At 38.0% G+C, this 15,841-nt stretch overlaps 1 protein-coding gene across 7 annotated transcripts in view; it reads right to left on the bottom strand.

Annotated features, from left to right (window-relative positions):
- Nucleotides 1-15,841, bottom strand: part of LOC136858186 (uncharacterized) — a 115,033-nt gene that overhangs the window by 72,440 nt on the left and 26,752 nt on the right. For all 7 annotated transcript variants that reach the window (XM_067137546.2, XM_067137549.2, XM_067137545.2 and 4 more), the window contains exons 3-4: nt 9,991-10,141; nt 9,704-9,912 (exon numbers count right to left, since the gene is read on the bottom strand). In XM_067137546.2, coding sequence (XP_066993647.2) covers nt 9,704-9,912; nt 9,991-10,141 — 360 coding nt within the window. The remainder of the gene's footprint in view (nt 1-9,703; nt 9,913-9,990; nt 10,142-15,841) is intronic.

The raw sequence follows: 15,841 nt of genomic DNA, 5'->3' as shown, positions 1-15,841 counted from the left end.
TTGTGGCTTTTTTTAATCTCTTCTAAAGCATTCTTGAAGTAAACAGGATTGTAATTACAATACCCGCGGCCGCGTAATGTTTTCCTGTATGTTCTTGGCATGGCCAAAGTTATCTTGGAAGAGGACAACTTTCTTCACAAAACGATTCCCTGTAAAACCTATTTGAATAAAATGCATCAAATTGGGTTGATCAGTTACCAGACGTACTTACATTTTGACCCCATGAACCACTGGAATGGAAAATTGAATTCTGGGGCTAGAGAACAGTTTGGACAAGACAATAGTGGGGGCTGCGAAAAAACTGACTGACTCAAAAATGACTTGGACTACCAAGTGTTGATAGAGCATTCTACTGTATGTGCATTTTAACTGTTGCAAGTGGTTCATCTTTTTCAGTATAGGAGGCAGGAGAAAATAAGTGTTGCTATTCGTCAGTGGCCGAAGTTATCTCACTTTACGGTATATGGTATTTAGCCCCTTGGGAACAATGTACCCTAGGACAACACACTCATGTGGAATTAAATGTTATAAATAATTATAATTATAATTATAATTTCAACATTCATGATGGACCTTAGAGTCTGAAAACCGGTTTTGAATTAAAATTAGTGTGCTGATACGACTGTATGTGAAAAAATATCTTGATGATATCTTGAAGAATTGTGATTTCTACCATTTTACAATGTGTCTCAACCTCTGACATATTGTTGATTTGCTAGAAACTATTTACAACCTCAGCACTTTCAAATTATATCATTTTCTGTGTGAAATGGACCAGAAAGTAGAGATTAAAGAGGAACCGGTCTGACTTGAAAAAACTGCAAAATCTTCACTTTTGACCTCAACAGGACTCCATTTTAACTTTTTAAAACTTATTTTAACTCATTTTGATAACAGAAACATGTGGAATTAAATGTTTTAAATAATTTCAACACTGATGATGGACCTTAGAGTCCGAAAACCGGTTTTGAAGTAAAGTTGGTGTGCTGATATGACTGTATGTGATTAATTATAATACAGTAATAAAAAACTCGGCATGTTGTCAATGACACCAATAGTTATATGGCATGGAACTGTCTTCATAAGTTTAAGAAGAAGTCCTTCTCTCCAGACAGTATTGTAAGTTACTGCAATGTCTAGGTAGATAGAGGCATTTCTTAATTTCTTCTCAAAGCCAGTCTTAAGGCAAGAAGTTAAGGCAAGGACATGATCGGAGCAGCCTCACTTTGAACAACATCCAGTTTACTCTACAAGAATGAGAAGTTCAACAGCAGGAGCTATCCTGTTTAATATAAGCCTTTCTAGCATAGGAGGCAGGTGACACACCGTAAAGTGATATGTTTGTAGCTTTGAGACAGGCTTGAATCCTTTCCTGGCTTCAAAAATGGTGTAATTTTGGTCTCTTGAATACTAAAGTTAGACGTCCTGACAAGGGTATAATGCTGAAGAAGGAGACAAGCCATTGTTTGGTTGCTAGACCACAGTTCTTGAGAAGTTCTTGATACACCCATCAAATCCTGCTGCTTTACCATTCTGTAGAAAATCCAGCCTATGTTGTACTTCTTCGAGAGAGAATAGTTGTGAATAATAGGGGTGTGGCTGAACACCTCATTTTAAATGCGAAAATTCTGATCAAATCTGTCTGGTGAACCTTGTGTGTTTAGTTGTACTGGATACGGAAACAAGAAGGTTAGCTATGATTTCTACATTGATACATGCGTTTCTTCTCAGAGGCATAGACGTTGAATCCAGTTTTCGGATGAGACCATGCTTTCCTGCTTGAGTGGTGAAATTACAGTATTCAACAGTTGAGGTCCATTTTTCTCTCCTAGCATTGTCCAGGAATTTCAACAGTTCTACTGCCTTCTCATGAATGCAATCTTGTTCAAAATCACTCTGTAAGCGAGATGTTTCCTCACTCCAACCAGGCACGTAATCTTTGCAGAATTCTCTTGGGGTGATGTTTTGGCAGCAGACTTCATTAAACTGGCAAACCAATGATAGTTCTCAGGAGTTTGTTGCACACAACTGACATTAGCATCAGAGTGCTTAAGATCACTCTGAAAATTCCTGCGAGGCATAGGTGCCAGGCATTAATGTGATAGGATCCAACCAGCAGACTGTTAGAGGTTGATAGATGTTCACAATAGTAAAATTCTGCACCTTGATGGATGCAGAGAAAAAAAGTTTGGTCAGTATATGGAGGTAAGACAGTATAGTTGCCAATGTTGATCCCAACCTATATGCCTGTACTGGCACAGTTTGGTACTCTTTTATATCTTGGTATCTTTCCTGTAACAGTAAGGTGATGTTCTTCCTCAATTTGGATTTCTTGTAATACCAGCACATCAACAGAGGAATTCAGAAGGATCCAGGATAAGTATTCACTTTTAGATCTACTTATACCCACAATGTTGAGCTGACAGATGGTTAAGTGAGGCCCAAAGTCTGTGTTTTAAATGCAAAGTCAGTGTGTTCAATGCTGAGTCCTTAAAAGGACTGTTACAGTAGCGTTCTGTCTAGTCATGGTCATGAGACCCCAGAAGGGCAGTATGGTAGCACCTAATCAGTTAGCTGTTGTAATGGACTCACCTCATCGCCGATATCTACGAGAAATGGAAATACACCGCACGCACATAACTTTCATCTTCTCAACTACTCACGTCTGCTGTGGATTGTCTACTAACTGCTCGGCAAGTCAGCTGATACCCCGATGACGTCACGCAGCACAGCTGTTTCAACTGGCGCATGTTCTTGTAATATTTAAAATTCTTCCAGAAAGTGCTGCTCCCTCCTCCCCACATTTCTCCCCCTCTGCACTATTGTATATAATCCTGGCTTCACTCATATCCAACTGAGATGGACTTCAGCCTGTGTAGAGAGTGGAACGAGGAGTGTTTTTATTATTTCCTTTGGAGCTGTACACATAATTTTTCTTCTTCCTGCTCCAGTATCATGCACGTGGACGTGAGGTATGACACATTTTAAAATCTGGCAGCTGAGCATTTTGATTTATCTAAATACTAATGAGGGAGCATGCCATTTCCAATCTAAGACTCTTTCTTCACCGGTCTATGCATGGTAAATAAGTACGAATAATGTTTCAAGCTTTCTGAGGTGTGCGTGTGTTTGGTTTCCATTGCCCTTGAGTCCGTTTCCTCTGTAAGCATGAACTACGTTTTGATCCATACACTTGTTCTCCCGTTCTGCACCATTTAAGGTTAAGTGAGACTGTCGTTTGACAGCCATACCTGATAATTGGAACTTTCGTCAATCTTGTGGACATTGCTAATATTTATTTCCACTTGCCGATAGACAGTCAGCGGATGCAGTTTTCTGCTCATGTTCTTTTATTCTTGAAATGTATATTTTCTATATGTGTAACCAATGAACATCTCTGAAGTGTTTTGTTTTGAGATTTTTGCCAGTAACGTTTTCTTCCGCTTGATATTTAAAATTATGTAAAGTGTTGCGGCTATTTTCCGGCTTAAGCCTTTGGATGGCCATCTGTCTCTGTTACCCCTCCCCCTTTCCCTTTTTTTCTCTCAGGCGGTGTGAGCCCAAGACGAATACGAAGCAGTAAACAGCGAGCTCTCATACCAAACGCAACTCAACCACACCAACAATAGTAAGGACATATTTAAATTAGCACACACAATCCTTAGACATTCCTCCAATATAAAATATCACTCATATTCAATCTTATCTTTCACAGAAAATCATAACACCAATGCACAGCTACAGATGGCAAAGGAGGGTCTAATGCCACTCAAATTTTATAAATGTCACAAGAAAAACTGATTTGATTTTAACATAAAACAACAAGATTCAACACAGAGCAGAGCTGTACATATACATTTTTATCCCAGTTGTATCTACATGCCTGGAACTTTTTTTAATTCAAAAGGTGTTTTATTCTATGCATATATATGAAGACAAAAATCTTTTATATAAATAATAGGATAATTTTACAAGCAAATCATATTATTTAAGCTCAAAAGCATCAACCAAATACACAACCATGACAAAAGACTCAAATAGAGAAGTCAACTGATGAACTGAGCAATACGCAAGATGCGAATGTTTTGATGAACTGAGCAATACGCAAGATGCGAACGTTTATGTACATGAAGTACATGAAGTGTTCTTATGTATGTTGTTTTTAGTCACATATACTTACAAGTTAGCTTTAAGTTAAGACAGTGTTATACAAACCAATTTTAAGTTTGAAGTATGTTATTATAGAAATATACTTGCAGTGTCACACATAGTGCCACACATGTCAGTTCCCGATTTGACATGCCCCACTTGGACATATTTAAACATCTGTTAACATATGGCACTCCCCAGGCAAAGTAATATCAATCATTGATTGATGTACTATATGTGAATGTATTGTTCAGCTGAGGATGACCCAAAACTGGGGGTCAAAACCGGTACTGTATTATAATAATTATAATAAACAAGTATTGATAAGGTGGAATTCCTTTCCTATGTATAATTTCCCCGCTGTTTCGTCAGTAACGTTCACGATGTAGGAGCAACAGGTGCCTCCTCCACTGCGCAACGCATAATTATAAAATTTCTTGCTCATGAAGGAGTTACAGCAGCAGAAATTTGCCAGAGATTGACTGCACAGTTCGGTGATCAAACACTGTCAAGGATGCGTGTGTCTGCCTGGCATAAATGGTTCAAGGAAGGGCAAGAACATGTCGAAAATCAGCAATACATTCGCCGTCCTCGGACCAGCATCACAGACGAAAACACTAAAACATTCGTGCAGTTAAAGACATTATTGACGATGATCAACGGGCGAGAGTATCAGAAATTGGAGAAGAAGTCGGAATCAGTATGGGAGCTGTCAAGCAATCATCACAAACGACCTACAGTTCCATAAAGTATGTTCCACATGCACGACCCCATACTGCAGCTCTAACTGTCTCCAAGCTATAGGTAATGCACTGAACTACACTTGATCATCCTCCTTACAGCCCAGACTTATCACCCCATGATTTCCATTTTTTCGGACCGCTTAAAGAAGCTCTAGGAGGGCAACGATTTGAAGATGACGAGAGTGTGGAAGACTTTGTGCGCAACTGGCTGGTGTTACAACCCTGCTCTTTTTACGATGAGGGCATCAAAAAGCTGCCCATACTCTGGGACAAATGCATTTCCAAAGCAGGAAACTATGAAGAAAAATAAATTGTAATTGCCTTGTGTTTTTCAATAAATGAATTTAAATAAAAAAATAAGTCCCGTTTATATTTGATCCTTCCTCATACATGTGGCTTAAGGAATGCTCCAGCTGCAGGTAATGAAATACAGAGGTCAGAGTATGTCAGTGCTTGGCAATCAGTCCCATTCTATTAAACCACATCAAGACATATCTAACAGCTTATCAGCAGCACCTTCCTCTATGGAACATACTTTATCCTGAAGACATCACCTTCACAAACAAAGAATAAGAGGATCAACAGAGGATACTGGATCAATGGACAACAGCTCTACAATCAGGTACCGGTAGTCTGAAAATTAGAAGGAAGAATACTGAATATGAGTGTTGTAATTTAACCAACAATCTTAACCAAAGTAACATATACCTGCAAGAAAAAAAATTCAGAGAAGTTGAAGATTTAAAATATCCAGGACGGGTCATCACTAAAAATGAAACCATTGACATGTTGCGCATAGCATAAACTCCACAAGGGTGAGGTGAAATTAAGAGACCTGTCTGGAATTATACATTTACTCATATATAACACCCACTTTTCCCCCTAAAATTCAAAATAGGGGAGGGAATAATGTCTGAAAATTTCACATAATATTCTCACCGAAACAGAATCTGCTAAACTTATAACCATGAACCCCCAATTACCATCTGCAAGGGCCTACCCTAAAATACACAAAGAAAATGTACCCATGAGACCGATTATAAATTATAAAGCCAGTCCAACCTATAAGTTATCACAATTCATTCAGAAATTTTTGAAAAAGCATTATTCATTTTTAGCAAACAAAACAATACAAAACTCAATAGATTTTTGCAATAGAACCAAAGAACTAAAGATTGAAAAACATCATACCCTTACTTCATTTGATATAACAAACATGTACCCTAACATTCCTATTAAACAAACAGTCAAAATAATTGAATCTAACCTAAAAAACCATAGTAACTTGAGCACCTTAGAAATAGAAGAATTCGTGATTCTGCTTAAATTCGCCTTAAACAATAACTACTTCAAATTTCATGATACCATATATCAGCAACAAGGATTACCAATGGGATCTCCTGCTTCCGGAATATTAGCAGAAATATATATCGACCACCTAGAACACACGTCAATTAATAAAATAGATAATATATATTTTTGGTGTAGATTTGTCAACGATATCTTTGTAATTATAGATAATAGATTCACTGATGCAGATACTGTACTAGACAATCTTAACAATTTAGACCCCCAAATTAAATTCACTAAAGAAACAGAAAATAACCGTACCTTGAATTACCTGGACTTAACAATAACCAGACATGACACTCACTTATCTTACAAGATCTATAGGAAACCCACACACACCTTAAATACCATAAAGAATGACTCCGTTCATCCCAACACACACAAAAAAGCAGCCTATTATAGTATGATACATAGAGCTTTCAATATCCCAATGACAATAGAAGATCGAAATAATGAATTAAAATTAATCCACGACATAGCCAAATACAATGGATACAGCAAAGAAATGGTCAACAAAATCATCCACAAAATAAAATCCCAACCTAAAACTAAATTAATCAAAACAGCCAAACCGAAAAAAAGATTATGTTCTATTTACCTTCAACAACACCAATATATATACTATAACTAATATCTTTAAGAAGCACAACCTGAAAATAGCATTCAAAACCACACACAACAGCACCAACACTATACACAACACCAAAACAGTCAATAATAATAATAAGTACAACCAATCAGGTGTCTACCGCATCAAGTGTAACAACTGTGACACAAGCTACATTGGACGTACAGGTAGAAACTTCACCGTCCGTTATAATGAACATGTAAATGCAGTAAAGCACAACCATTTCTCATCAATAGGCCAACATGTAGAAGAGTCTAAGCACAACTTCACAGACATCAATAATGACATGATGATATTAAACATAAACTCTAAGGGCCCCCTGCTCAACATAACCGAAGATTTCTATATTACTTTGGATCAATACGCTAACCCCAATCATAACATTAACGACATTACAGAGAAAACCAGTATCATTTTTGACAAAGTCATTCCTGCAATAAAAAACGACTATCTCAAATTAGTAAACACACGTCATAACAAACCAACGAATCACAAACCTAACCCCGCCCCTACCTTCACAATAGCCACTCCTCCATCCCCTCCACCAACATCCATCCACACAGCTCACATGAGCCCCAGACGTACTCGCAGCAGAGCACAACAAATATCCAAACGTATCGGTACACAACCTCCACAGCAACAACAGTAAGTACTTTTTTCATTTCACACATACATCCAGGCATTCCTTCATACATACGCGATACTCATATTAGCTTTTCTTTACAGATAACGACCATATAACGTACACAGACGAGAGAAGTGTCACCACCAACTACTCTGATATTAAAACCTATCTTGCTACATCAACTCAATTTTCAAATTTTTACTGACAAGAGTTCTCATAACATACCAATGCAAAGTATACCAACTATAGAACATTCTCGATATTCAACTTAATCAACACAAGAACTACAAGAGGATTGAAGGATGAATGCAATGCAACATGAACTCAAATTTTAATAGACGTTTTTAAAATATACCATGTTTTAATGTGTTTAATGTGCTATATATTTTTAGTGTCTTATGATGTGGCATATATATTTTAATGTGTTTATGTACTCATGTCCATGCTCAATAAGTTTTAGTTTATTCTAACCATCACTACTTTTAATTAGAGCCATTTTAACGCAACATACTGCAATATATTTTATTTCCATTTTTTTATCAGACATCCGGATGCTCTTAAGTAACTTCTTTGTAATTCATCTAATGACTGTAAATTTGTGTGCTAGCTGATGATGGCCAAGATAGGTCGAAACCGGTACTAGTGTAGTAATTCATCCACAATATATGTATTGATCGGTGGAACATTTTTCTTATCTATTACATTGAACCCAATCAATACGGAATATGAAACTTATAAATAATAATACATTACATGCTGCCAAAGCCGGCACAATTCCTATCCTCGCCACTAGATGAGGGCTTCATTCATTCAATTCCTGACCCGGTTGAATAGAAACAGGCTGTGGATTTTCATTACCATTACATGCTGCCAAAAAATGTTCAGACAAGCCAGTGTAGTCTTTAGACAAAATAAGAAATGACCACATCTGTTGGTGTTTCAAAGTTATTGCTGACAAATATTCTGAGGGCAGGCTACGATGGTACGGCCATGTCATGAGAAGCCCAGAAAACTATATGACTCGGACAGTAATGGAAATAAGAAATCAACCGAGAGGCCGAGGGACACCTTGTACACTAATGCATTATAAACAAACACCTACAGAAAGCCCAACTAAATCCAATAACAACTTTGGCAGAAGGAACTGGCAACTTCAAATTAAGAGAGCCGACTTCAAAAGAAAAGGAGCAGAGGTAGGGCGGCGGTGCCGGTCGTTGTCATCATCAGAATAGATCTTAGTTTCACTCAAGGCAGAACTCTTCAGTTGTAAAGGGTGGGAAATGAATCATAGATCTTACCGCTCTCTGTCCAGATAGTGGTTTTTCCTGAGAAACTCTTCGGCAAAAACTCATAATAAGAAGACATGAGCGATCAATGAATAAGGAGACATGAGTCAAAATTATGAATCATGTGAACTGAGAAACAGCTGGTTAGCAGTATATAAGTTAAAAGAGAAAAGTGTTTTCGTTTTTCACCAGTTGCTCAACATCTCACTAACATACTGGAAGTTATAAATTTCATATTGGGATCCGTATTGAACTATATATAAGCTCATGATAGAATTATCTCCTAGAAGTCCACCCTTTCAATACAATTTGTGATTTATTAGAAATCAAATCCGATGTTACATAATGGAATAATGGGACATGATTCACCTAAATATATTAAGGCATTTTCAGCTGTGTTGTCTTAATACTAAATTAAAAGTTTTCGGTGATGCAAGGATGGGAAAGGGTTAGGACTGGGAAGGAAATGACCATGGCCTTAAGGTCTGGTATAAAATGGGAAACCATGAAAAACCATCCTCAGGGTTGCCAAGGGTGGGATTCGAATGCACCATCTCCTGAATCAACAAATTAATCTAAAAAGCCACCTAATCGATACTTTAACCAGCTGTGTATCGATTAGGTGGCTTTTTAGATTAATTTGTTGATTAAACTCATCGATACGGCCATGAAGTGGACAGCTTGCAATCCATCTCCTGAATGCAAGCTCACAGCTATGCGATGCTAACCATATGGCCAACTTGCTTGGTGAAAAGTGAATAACAATATGCATACAGACAAAATTCAATTAAGTTATTGTCTGGAAGTTATGAAGGATATTGAATGATGAGTGACTCATATTAGGTTTAATGGATCAACAAGGTAAGTGATATACATTATTATTTTTAAACATTGAATGCAATAAAACAATAATTAACTATACCTTCTTTTCTTTCTGCTTCTTTGGTCTGGACAAAGCCAGTCCACATGCATTACATAATAAGAGAATTTTTTTTGTTATGGGATCGATTGCTTTTCTTGGGCGATGGTTTATCTGCCTAGAGTTAGGCACATGAACCCTGGCTGGGTTAACCACATACGGTGACTTGCATCTATCACACGAAAAAGGCTTGATAGTGTTATGTTGTAGAGCTGTAAACAGACAGAAAACTTCAGGATAACATGAAATTGCTCAACTCACAGTAGTAAGTTAAAAAGAACAACAATTACCTTCTGCATGGTTATTTCTTTTCAGTCTTTTGGCATTTTTCCTTCTGTCCACTAGTTTTTTACTGGTGACTGGAATCACTGGAGAATATGGTCTCTTACGTTTTCTTTTGCGAGCAAGAGGATGGCAATCAGATTCCAAAATTACTTCAGCCTGGAAATAATAGTAAACTATATCTAATATTTACATTGATACTTTCATGTTCTGTATTAATAGACATCTCTTCTGGGTTTTAACAGTGTAAAAGAGGCAAAGTTCCAGGAACTTTTATATTTCTGAAAAACTTTGCTCTGCATCCTCAGAACAGAAACTCAATTGACCACGAAATGGTTGGAGAAGAGTCATAATTGGTTGAGTCTCTTTTCTGAGGATGCGGAGCAGTCTTTTTTGAAATGTAAAGACAATTTGCCCCTTTTACAGTGCAAAAACCCAAAATATATCATCTCTACACTATATCTAATTCAACAATATTTGATTTCTTCAAATCTTATAACATTGTACTTCTTCCTAACCTTTATCCCAATTACTTTGAGTTGGTACTAATGTGGATTAAGCCCAGTTTTATGGCTGGATGCCCTTCCTGATTCCAATCCTATGTGGAGGGATGTCTTCACTATTCTGTGTTTCTGTAATGGTTTGTAGTGTTGTGTGTTATATGTAAATGAAGAGGTATGACATCCAGCTTCCTGAGCTAGATGAATTAACCAGTCATAGTTAAACCCCCCCCAGCAAGACTGGGTACCAAACCCTGGAGCCTGTGAACTGAAGGCTAGTATGCTGACAGATCAGCCCAGGAAATGGCCTCAAATTTCATAACATTTTGTTTGTAAAAATATACTGCTAAAAAAATTAGAGACAAGATTTTGGACACTTAAACTATTGTACAAGTTAGGTGTACAGAGAGTGGTACATTACATGTTACCAAACAGTTCAAACCTTCATCTATGTCCCATGGTACACTTGGATGTGGCAAGCAGAAATTGAATAATATGTCATAAATCAAAGTGGAATCACGATCCAGTACTGTCATATAAAGTAAAACAGACCCTGTTTTCGCACGTGATATGGCCTCCATTTGCCTGTATGACTGCAGCACATTTACAAGGCATACTTCTGATCAGTCAACACACTTCCATCTGGTGGATGTTCGGCCATTCTTCAACCAGAGCATCTGCAAGTTCTTGAAGTGTCCGAGAGGCTCTTGGACACTGTCGGACTTGTCGATCTAGCTTGTCTCACAAATGCTCAATGGGACAGAGGTCGGAACTCATAGTGGGCCATTCCATCATTTTAATCTGGAGTGCTTCAAGGGTGGTGGCTGCTGTATGTGCCCCTGCATTGTTCTTTTGCAGTACAAACTGGCGACCCATAACTGCTGCAATCAGCATAATACGATTGAGCACAATATGGCAGCCATAAGTTTGTGTCTGATTACCACAAGGTCTATTCGGCCATCAAAAGTAATGCCACACCAAATCATGACAGACCCAACAAAGAACTTTTCCACTTCCTGGACTGCTGCCTCTGTATACCAGTCTACACGGTAACAATACACTTGCAGACATCCATCACACTGCATTATGCAAAAGTACAATTCATCAGTGAACATCACACTGGATCAGTGCTGGAGATGGCAGTTTCCATGTGCATGCACAAATCTCAGTCGATCTCTCCTGTGATGAGGTATTAACTGCAGACCTTTATAAAGCATTTGTGACCTTAAGACTGTCTCTTGCAGTCTGTTGCAAATGGTTTGGTTACTGACAGTTGTACCAGTTACTGCCTGCAGATCATTTTGGTGTTCCTAAGCCGTACCAGTGCGTCACTGAAGAGCACAACTGACTCCATACCGGTCCTCTCTGGCTGTAGTTTTTTTGTGCATTCTACCCTGGCTTGGTCTCCTCTAGTACAATCCTGTTTCTCTGAATCATTTCTAGGCCCTGTGTATAACAGACTTAGTCACATGAAGCCTTGCAGTCACTACACAAATAGTCCTGCCTTCCTGAAACAATGTGACTGCATGAACACATTCCACCTCTGTCAGCTACCTCGTCTTGACTAAATGCATGTGAACAAGCTGGTACACACGACCTTGTCATAAAGAGACTACGTGCATCATCGATCACCTACTTCCTTTTTGACATATCACACTGCGTTTTGTTGTTGCGCCTTTGAAACCCACTATGTAAGATATAACACATGTTTAGAAACAAAATTTAGTGGGGGTTAATACACGAAAACGAAAATATTCATTTCTCTGTAACTGTTTGGCATACGAGATTGAAATTTCACATGACGGTTGCTCCTAAGTGTCTTAAATTTTGAATAAAACCTGGTCTTAAAATAATACACCCCTAAGAGGTTTCAACTAAGGCAGGGCTGATGACATAAATACTAATTTCTCTCAACAAAACAGTTTGGCATACGAGTTTGAAACTTCACATGACAGTTGCTCCTATATTTCTTAGGTTTTAAATAAAAAGTGGTCTTAAAATAATTCACCCCTACGGGGCTTTGACCAGGAGGGAGAGGCCTAAATGCATAAACATTCATATCTCTGAAACCGACTGACATATAAGATTGAAATTTCACATTATGGTTGCCCTTATATGGAATAGATTTTAAATAAGGAGTGGTCTTAAAACAATACACTCAAGGGGTTTTAACTGGGGGTGGGGGTGAGGCCTGATGACAAAATTATCCATTTCTCTGTAATAGCTTGACATACAAGGTTGAATTTTCACAAGGTGGTTACTCCTCAATGTCAGATTATAAATAGCCTTCAAACAATGCACCCCCAAGGGGTTTTGACAGGGTGTGATGTCCGATGACAAATTTATTTCTCTGAAACCATTTGACATACGACATTGAAATTTCACATGATTGTTGCTCCTGTACATCTTAGATTTTAAATAAGAAGTGGATTTGAAATAACATATTCCTAAGGGGTTTTGACCAGGGTTTTGGGCCTGATGACAAAAATATGAGGGTATTTAGGGGTTGTAGTAAGGATGTAAAGGAGAGGGCATGTAAGTCTCTAGTAATATCCAAACTAGAGTATTGAGACAATGGGTTGGGATATAGTACCACATCTGAAGTACTTATATGATTATTGTTTGGTTGAAGGAGCTATACCAAATGAATGGAGAGTTGCTATAGTATTCCCTGTGTATAAAGGAAAGGGTAAAGGTAAACTCCTGTCCTCATACAGAGGTAGTGCAGCCCTTTTCAAGCACACCCCCATTGCAGGTGAGCTGCATGTACCATTTCAACCACATACCAGCCCTCCTGCCATTCTTAAATTTCTGGCAGTACCGGGAATCAAACCTGGGCCCCCAAGGACGGCAGCTAATAACACTAACCGTTACGCTAAGGAGGCGGACAAAGGAAAGGGTGATAGACATAAAGCTGAAAATTACAGACTGGTAAGTTTGACATGCATTGTATGTAAGCTTTGGGAAGGCTTTCTTTCTGATTATATTAGACATGTTTGCAAAATTAATAACTGGTTCGATAGAAGGCTGTTCAGTTTTAGGAAAGGTCATTCCTCTGAAGCTCAACTTGTAGAATTCTAGCAAGATATAGCAGATATCTTGCATTCAGGAGGTCAAATGGACTGTATTGGGATTGACCTGTCTAAAGCATTTGATAGCGTGGATCATGGAAGACTACTGGCAAAAATGAGTGCAATTGGACTAGACAAAAGAGTGACTGAATAGGTTGCTATATTTCTAGAAAATAGATCTCAGAGAATTAGAATAGGGGAAGCTTTATCTGACCGTGTAATAATTCAGAGGGGAATTCCTCAATGCAGTATTATTGGACCTTAATGTTTTCTTATATATATAAATGATATGAGTAAACAAGTGGAATCAGAGGTAATGCTTTTTGCAGATGATGTTATTTTGTATAGAGTAATAAATAAGTTACAAGATTGTGAGCAACTGCAACGTGACCTCGATAATGTTGTGAGATGGACAGTAGCCAATGGTATGATGATAAATGGGGTTAAAAGTCATAATAATAATAATAATAATAATAATAATAATAATAATAATAATAATAATAATAATAATAATGTTATTTGTTTTACGTCCCACTAACTACTCTTTTACGGTTTTCGGAGACACCGAGGTGCCGGAATTTAGTCCCACAGGAGTTCTTTCACGTGCCAGTAAATCTACCGACACGAGGCTGACGTATTTGAGCACCTTCAAATACCACCGGACTGAGCCAGGATCAAACCTGCCAAGTTGGGGTCAGAAGGCCAGCGCCTTAACTGTCTGAGCCACTCAGCCCGGCGGGTTAAAAGTCAGGTTGTGAGTTTCACAAATAGGAAAAGTCCTCTCAGTTTTAATTACTGCATTGATGGGGTGAAAGTTCCTTTTTGGGGATAATTGTAAGTATCTAGGTGTTAATATAAGGAAAGATCTTCATTGGGGTAATTACATAAATGGGATTGTAAATAAAGGGTACAGATCTCTGCACATGGTTATGAGGGTGTTTAGGGGTTGTAGTAAGGATGTAAAGGTTTTTTTTTTTTGCTATTTGTTTTACATCACACCGGCACAGATATGTCTTATGGCGACGATGGGATAGGAAAGGCCTAGGAATGGGAAGGAAGCTGTCGTGGCCTTAATTAAGGTACAGCCCCAGCATTTGCCTGGTGTGAAAATGGGAAATCACGGAAAACCATCTTCAGGGCTGCCGACAGTGGAGTTCGAACCCACTATCTCCCGATTACTGGATACTGGCTGCACTTAAGTGACTGCGTGTATAGGAGAGGGCATATAAGTCTCTGGTAAGACCACAACTAGAGTATGGTTAGAGTGTATGGGACCCTCACCAGGATTACCTGATTCAAGAACTGGAAAAAAAAAAAAAAAAAATCCAAAGAAAAGTAGCTCAATTTGTTCTGGGTGATTTTCAACAAGAGAGTAGCGTTACAAAAATGTTGCAAAGTTTGGGCTGGGAGGAATTGGGAGAAAGAAGACGAGCTGCTCGACTAAGTGGTATGTTCTGAGCTGTCAGCGGAGAGATGGCGTGGAATGACATTAGTAGACGAATAAGTTTGAGTGGCGTCTTTAAAAGTAGGAAAGATCACAATATGAAGATAAAGTTGGAATTCAAGAGGACAAATTGGGGCAAATATTCATTTATAGGAAGGGGAGTTAGGGATTGGAATAACTTACCAAGGGAGATTCAATAAATTTCCAATTTCTTTGAAATCATTTAAGAAAAGGCTAGGAAAACAACAGATAGGGAATCTGCCACTGGGCGACTGCCCTAAATGCAGATCAGTATTGATTGATATTGATGTTCCAGTGTATGCGACCCTTGATTACTTGATTCAAGAACGGGAAAGAAATCCAAAGAAAAGCAGCTTGATTTGTTCTGGGTGATTTTCAACAAAAGAGTAGCGTTACAAAAATGTTGCAAAGTTTGGGCTGGGAAGACTTGGGAGAAAGGAGACGAGCTGCTCGACTAAGTGGAACGTACAATGAATCAGTAACAGTAAATTTCCACCGTTTTTGATACTTATATTTGCATTAAGCAAATCAATTAATTATATACAGTACATGTTTCATTCCATTTGGAACATCTTCAACTGCATTACAACGCTTAGGTGAAATTACAAAGTATTTATCTTCATAAGAACATCTTAATATGTACCTTGTTTTACTTAAAATCTACCTGAATTTAAAAATTGAAATAAATTAAAATCAATGTGGATGGTTGAATGGGGTAGTGAAATGGGAGGGAAAATGGATTTACTAATTTAGCCCATTTTAAAGCTATATCTATTCATTTCAACAGATGTTATAAGAAATGTTTTTGTTTCCAGCACGTTTT

This window comes from Anabrus simplex, chromosome 1, assembly GCF_040414725.1.
Source record: "Anabrus simplex isolate iqAnaSimp1 chromosome 1, ASM4041472v1, whole genome shotgun sequence".
NCBI classification, from domain to species: Eukaryota; Metazoa; Arthropoda; class Insecta; order Orthoptera; family Tettigoniidae; genus Anabrus; species Anabrus simplex.
Note: the sequence above shows the minus strand (reverse complement) of the source record. Positions and strands in the feature narration are given on the sequence as shown.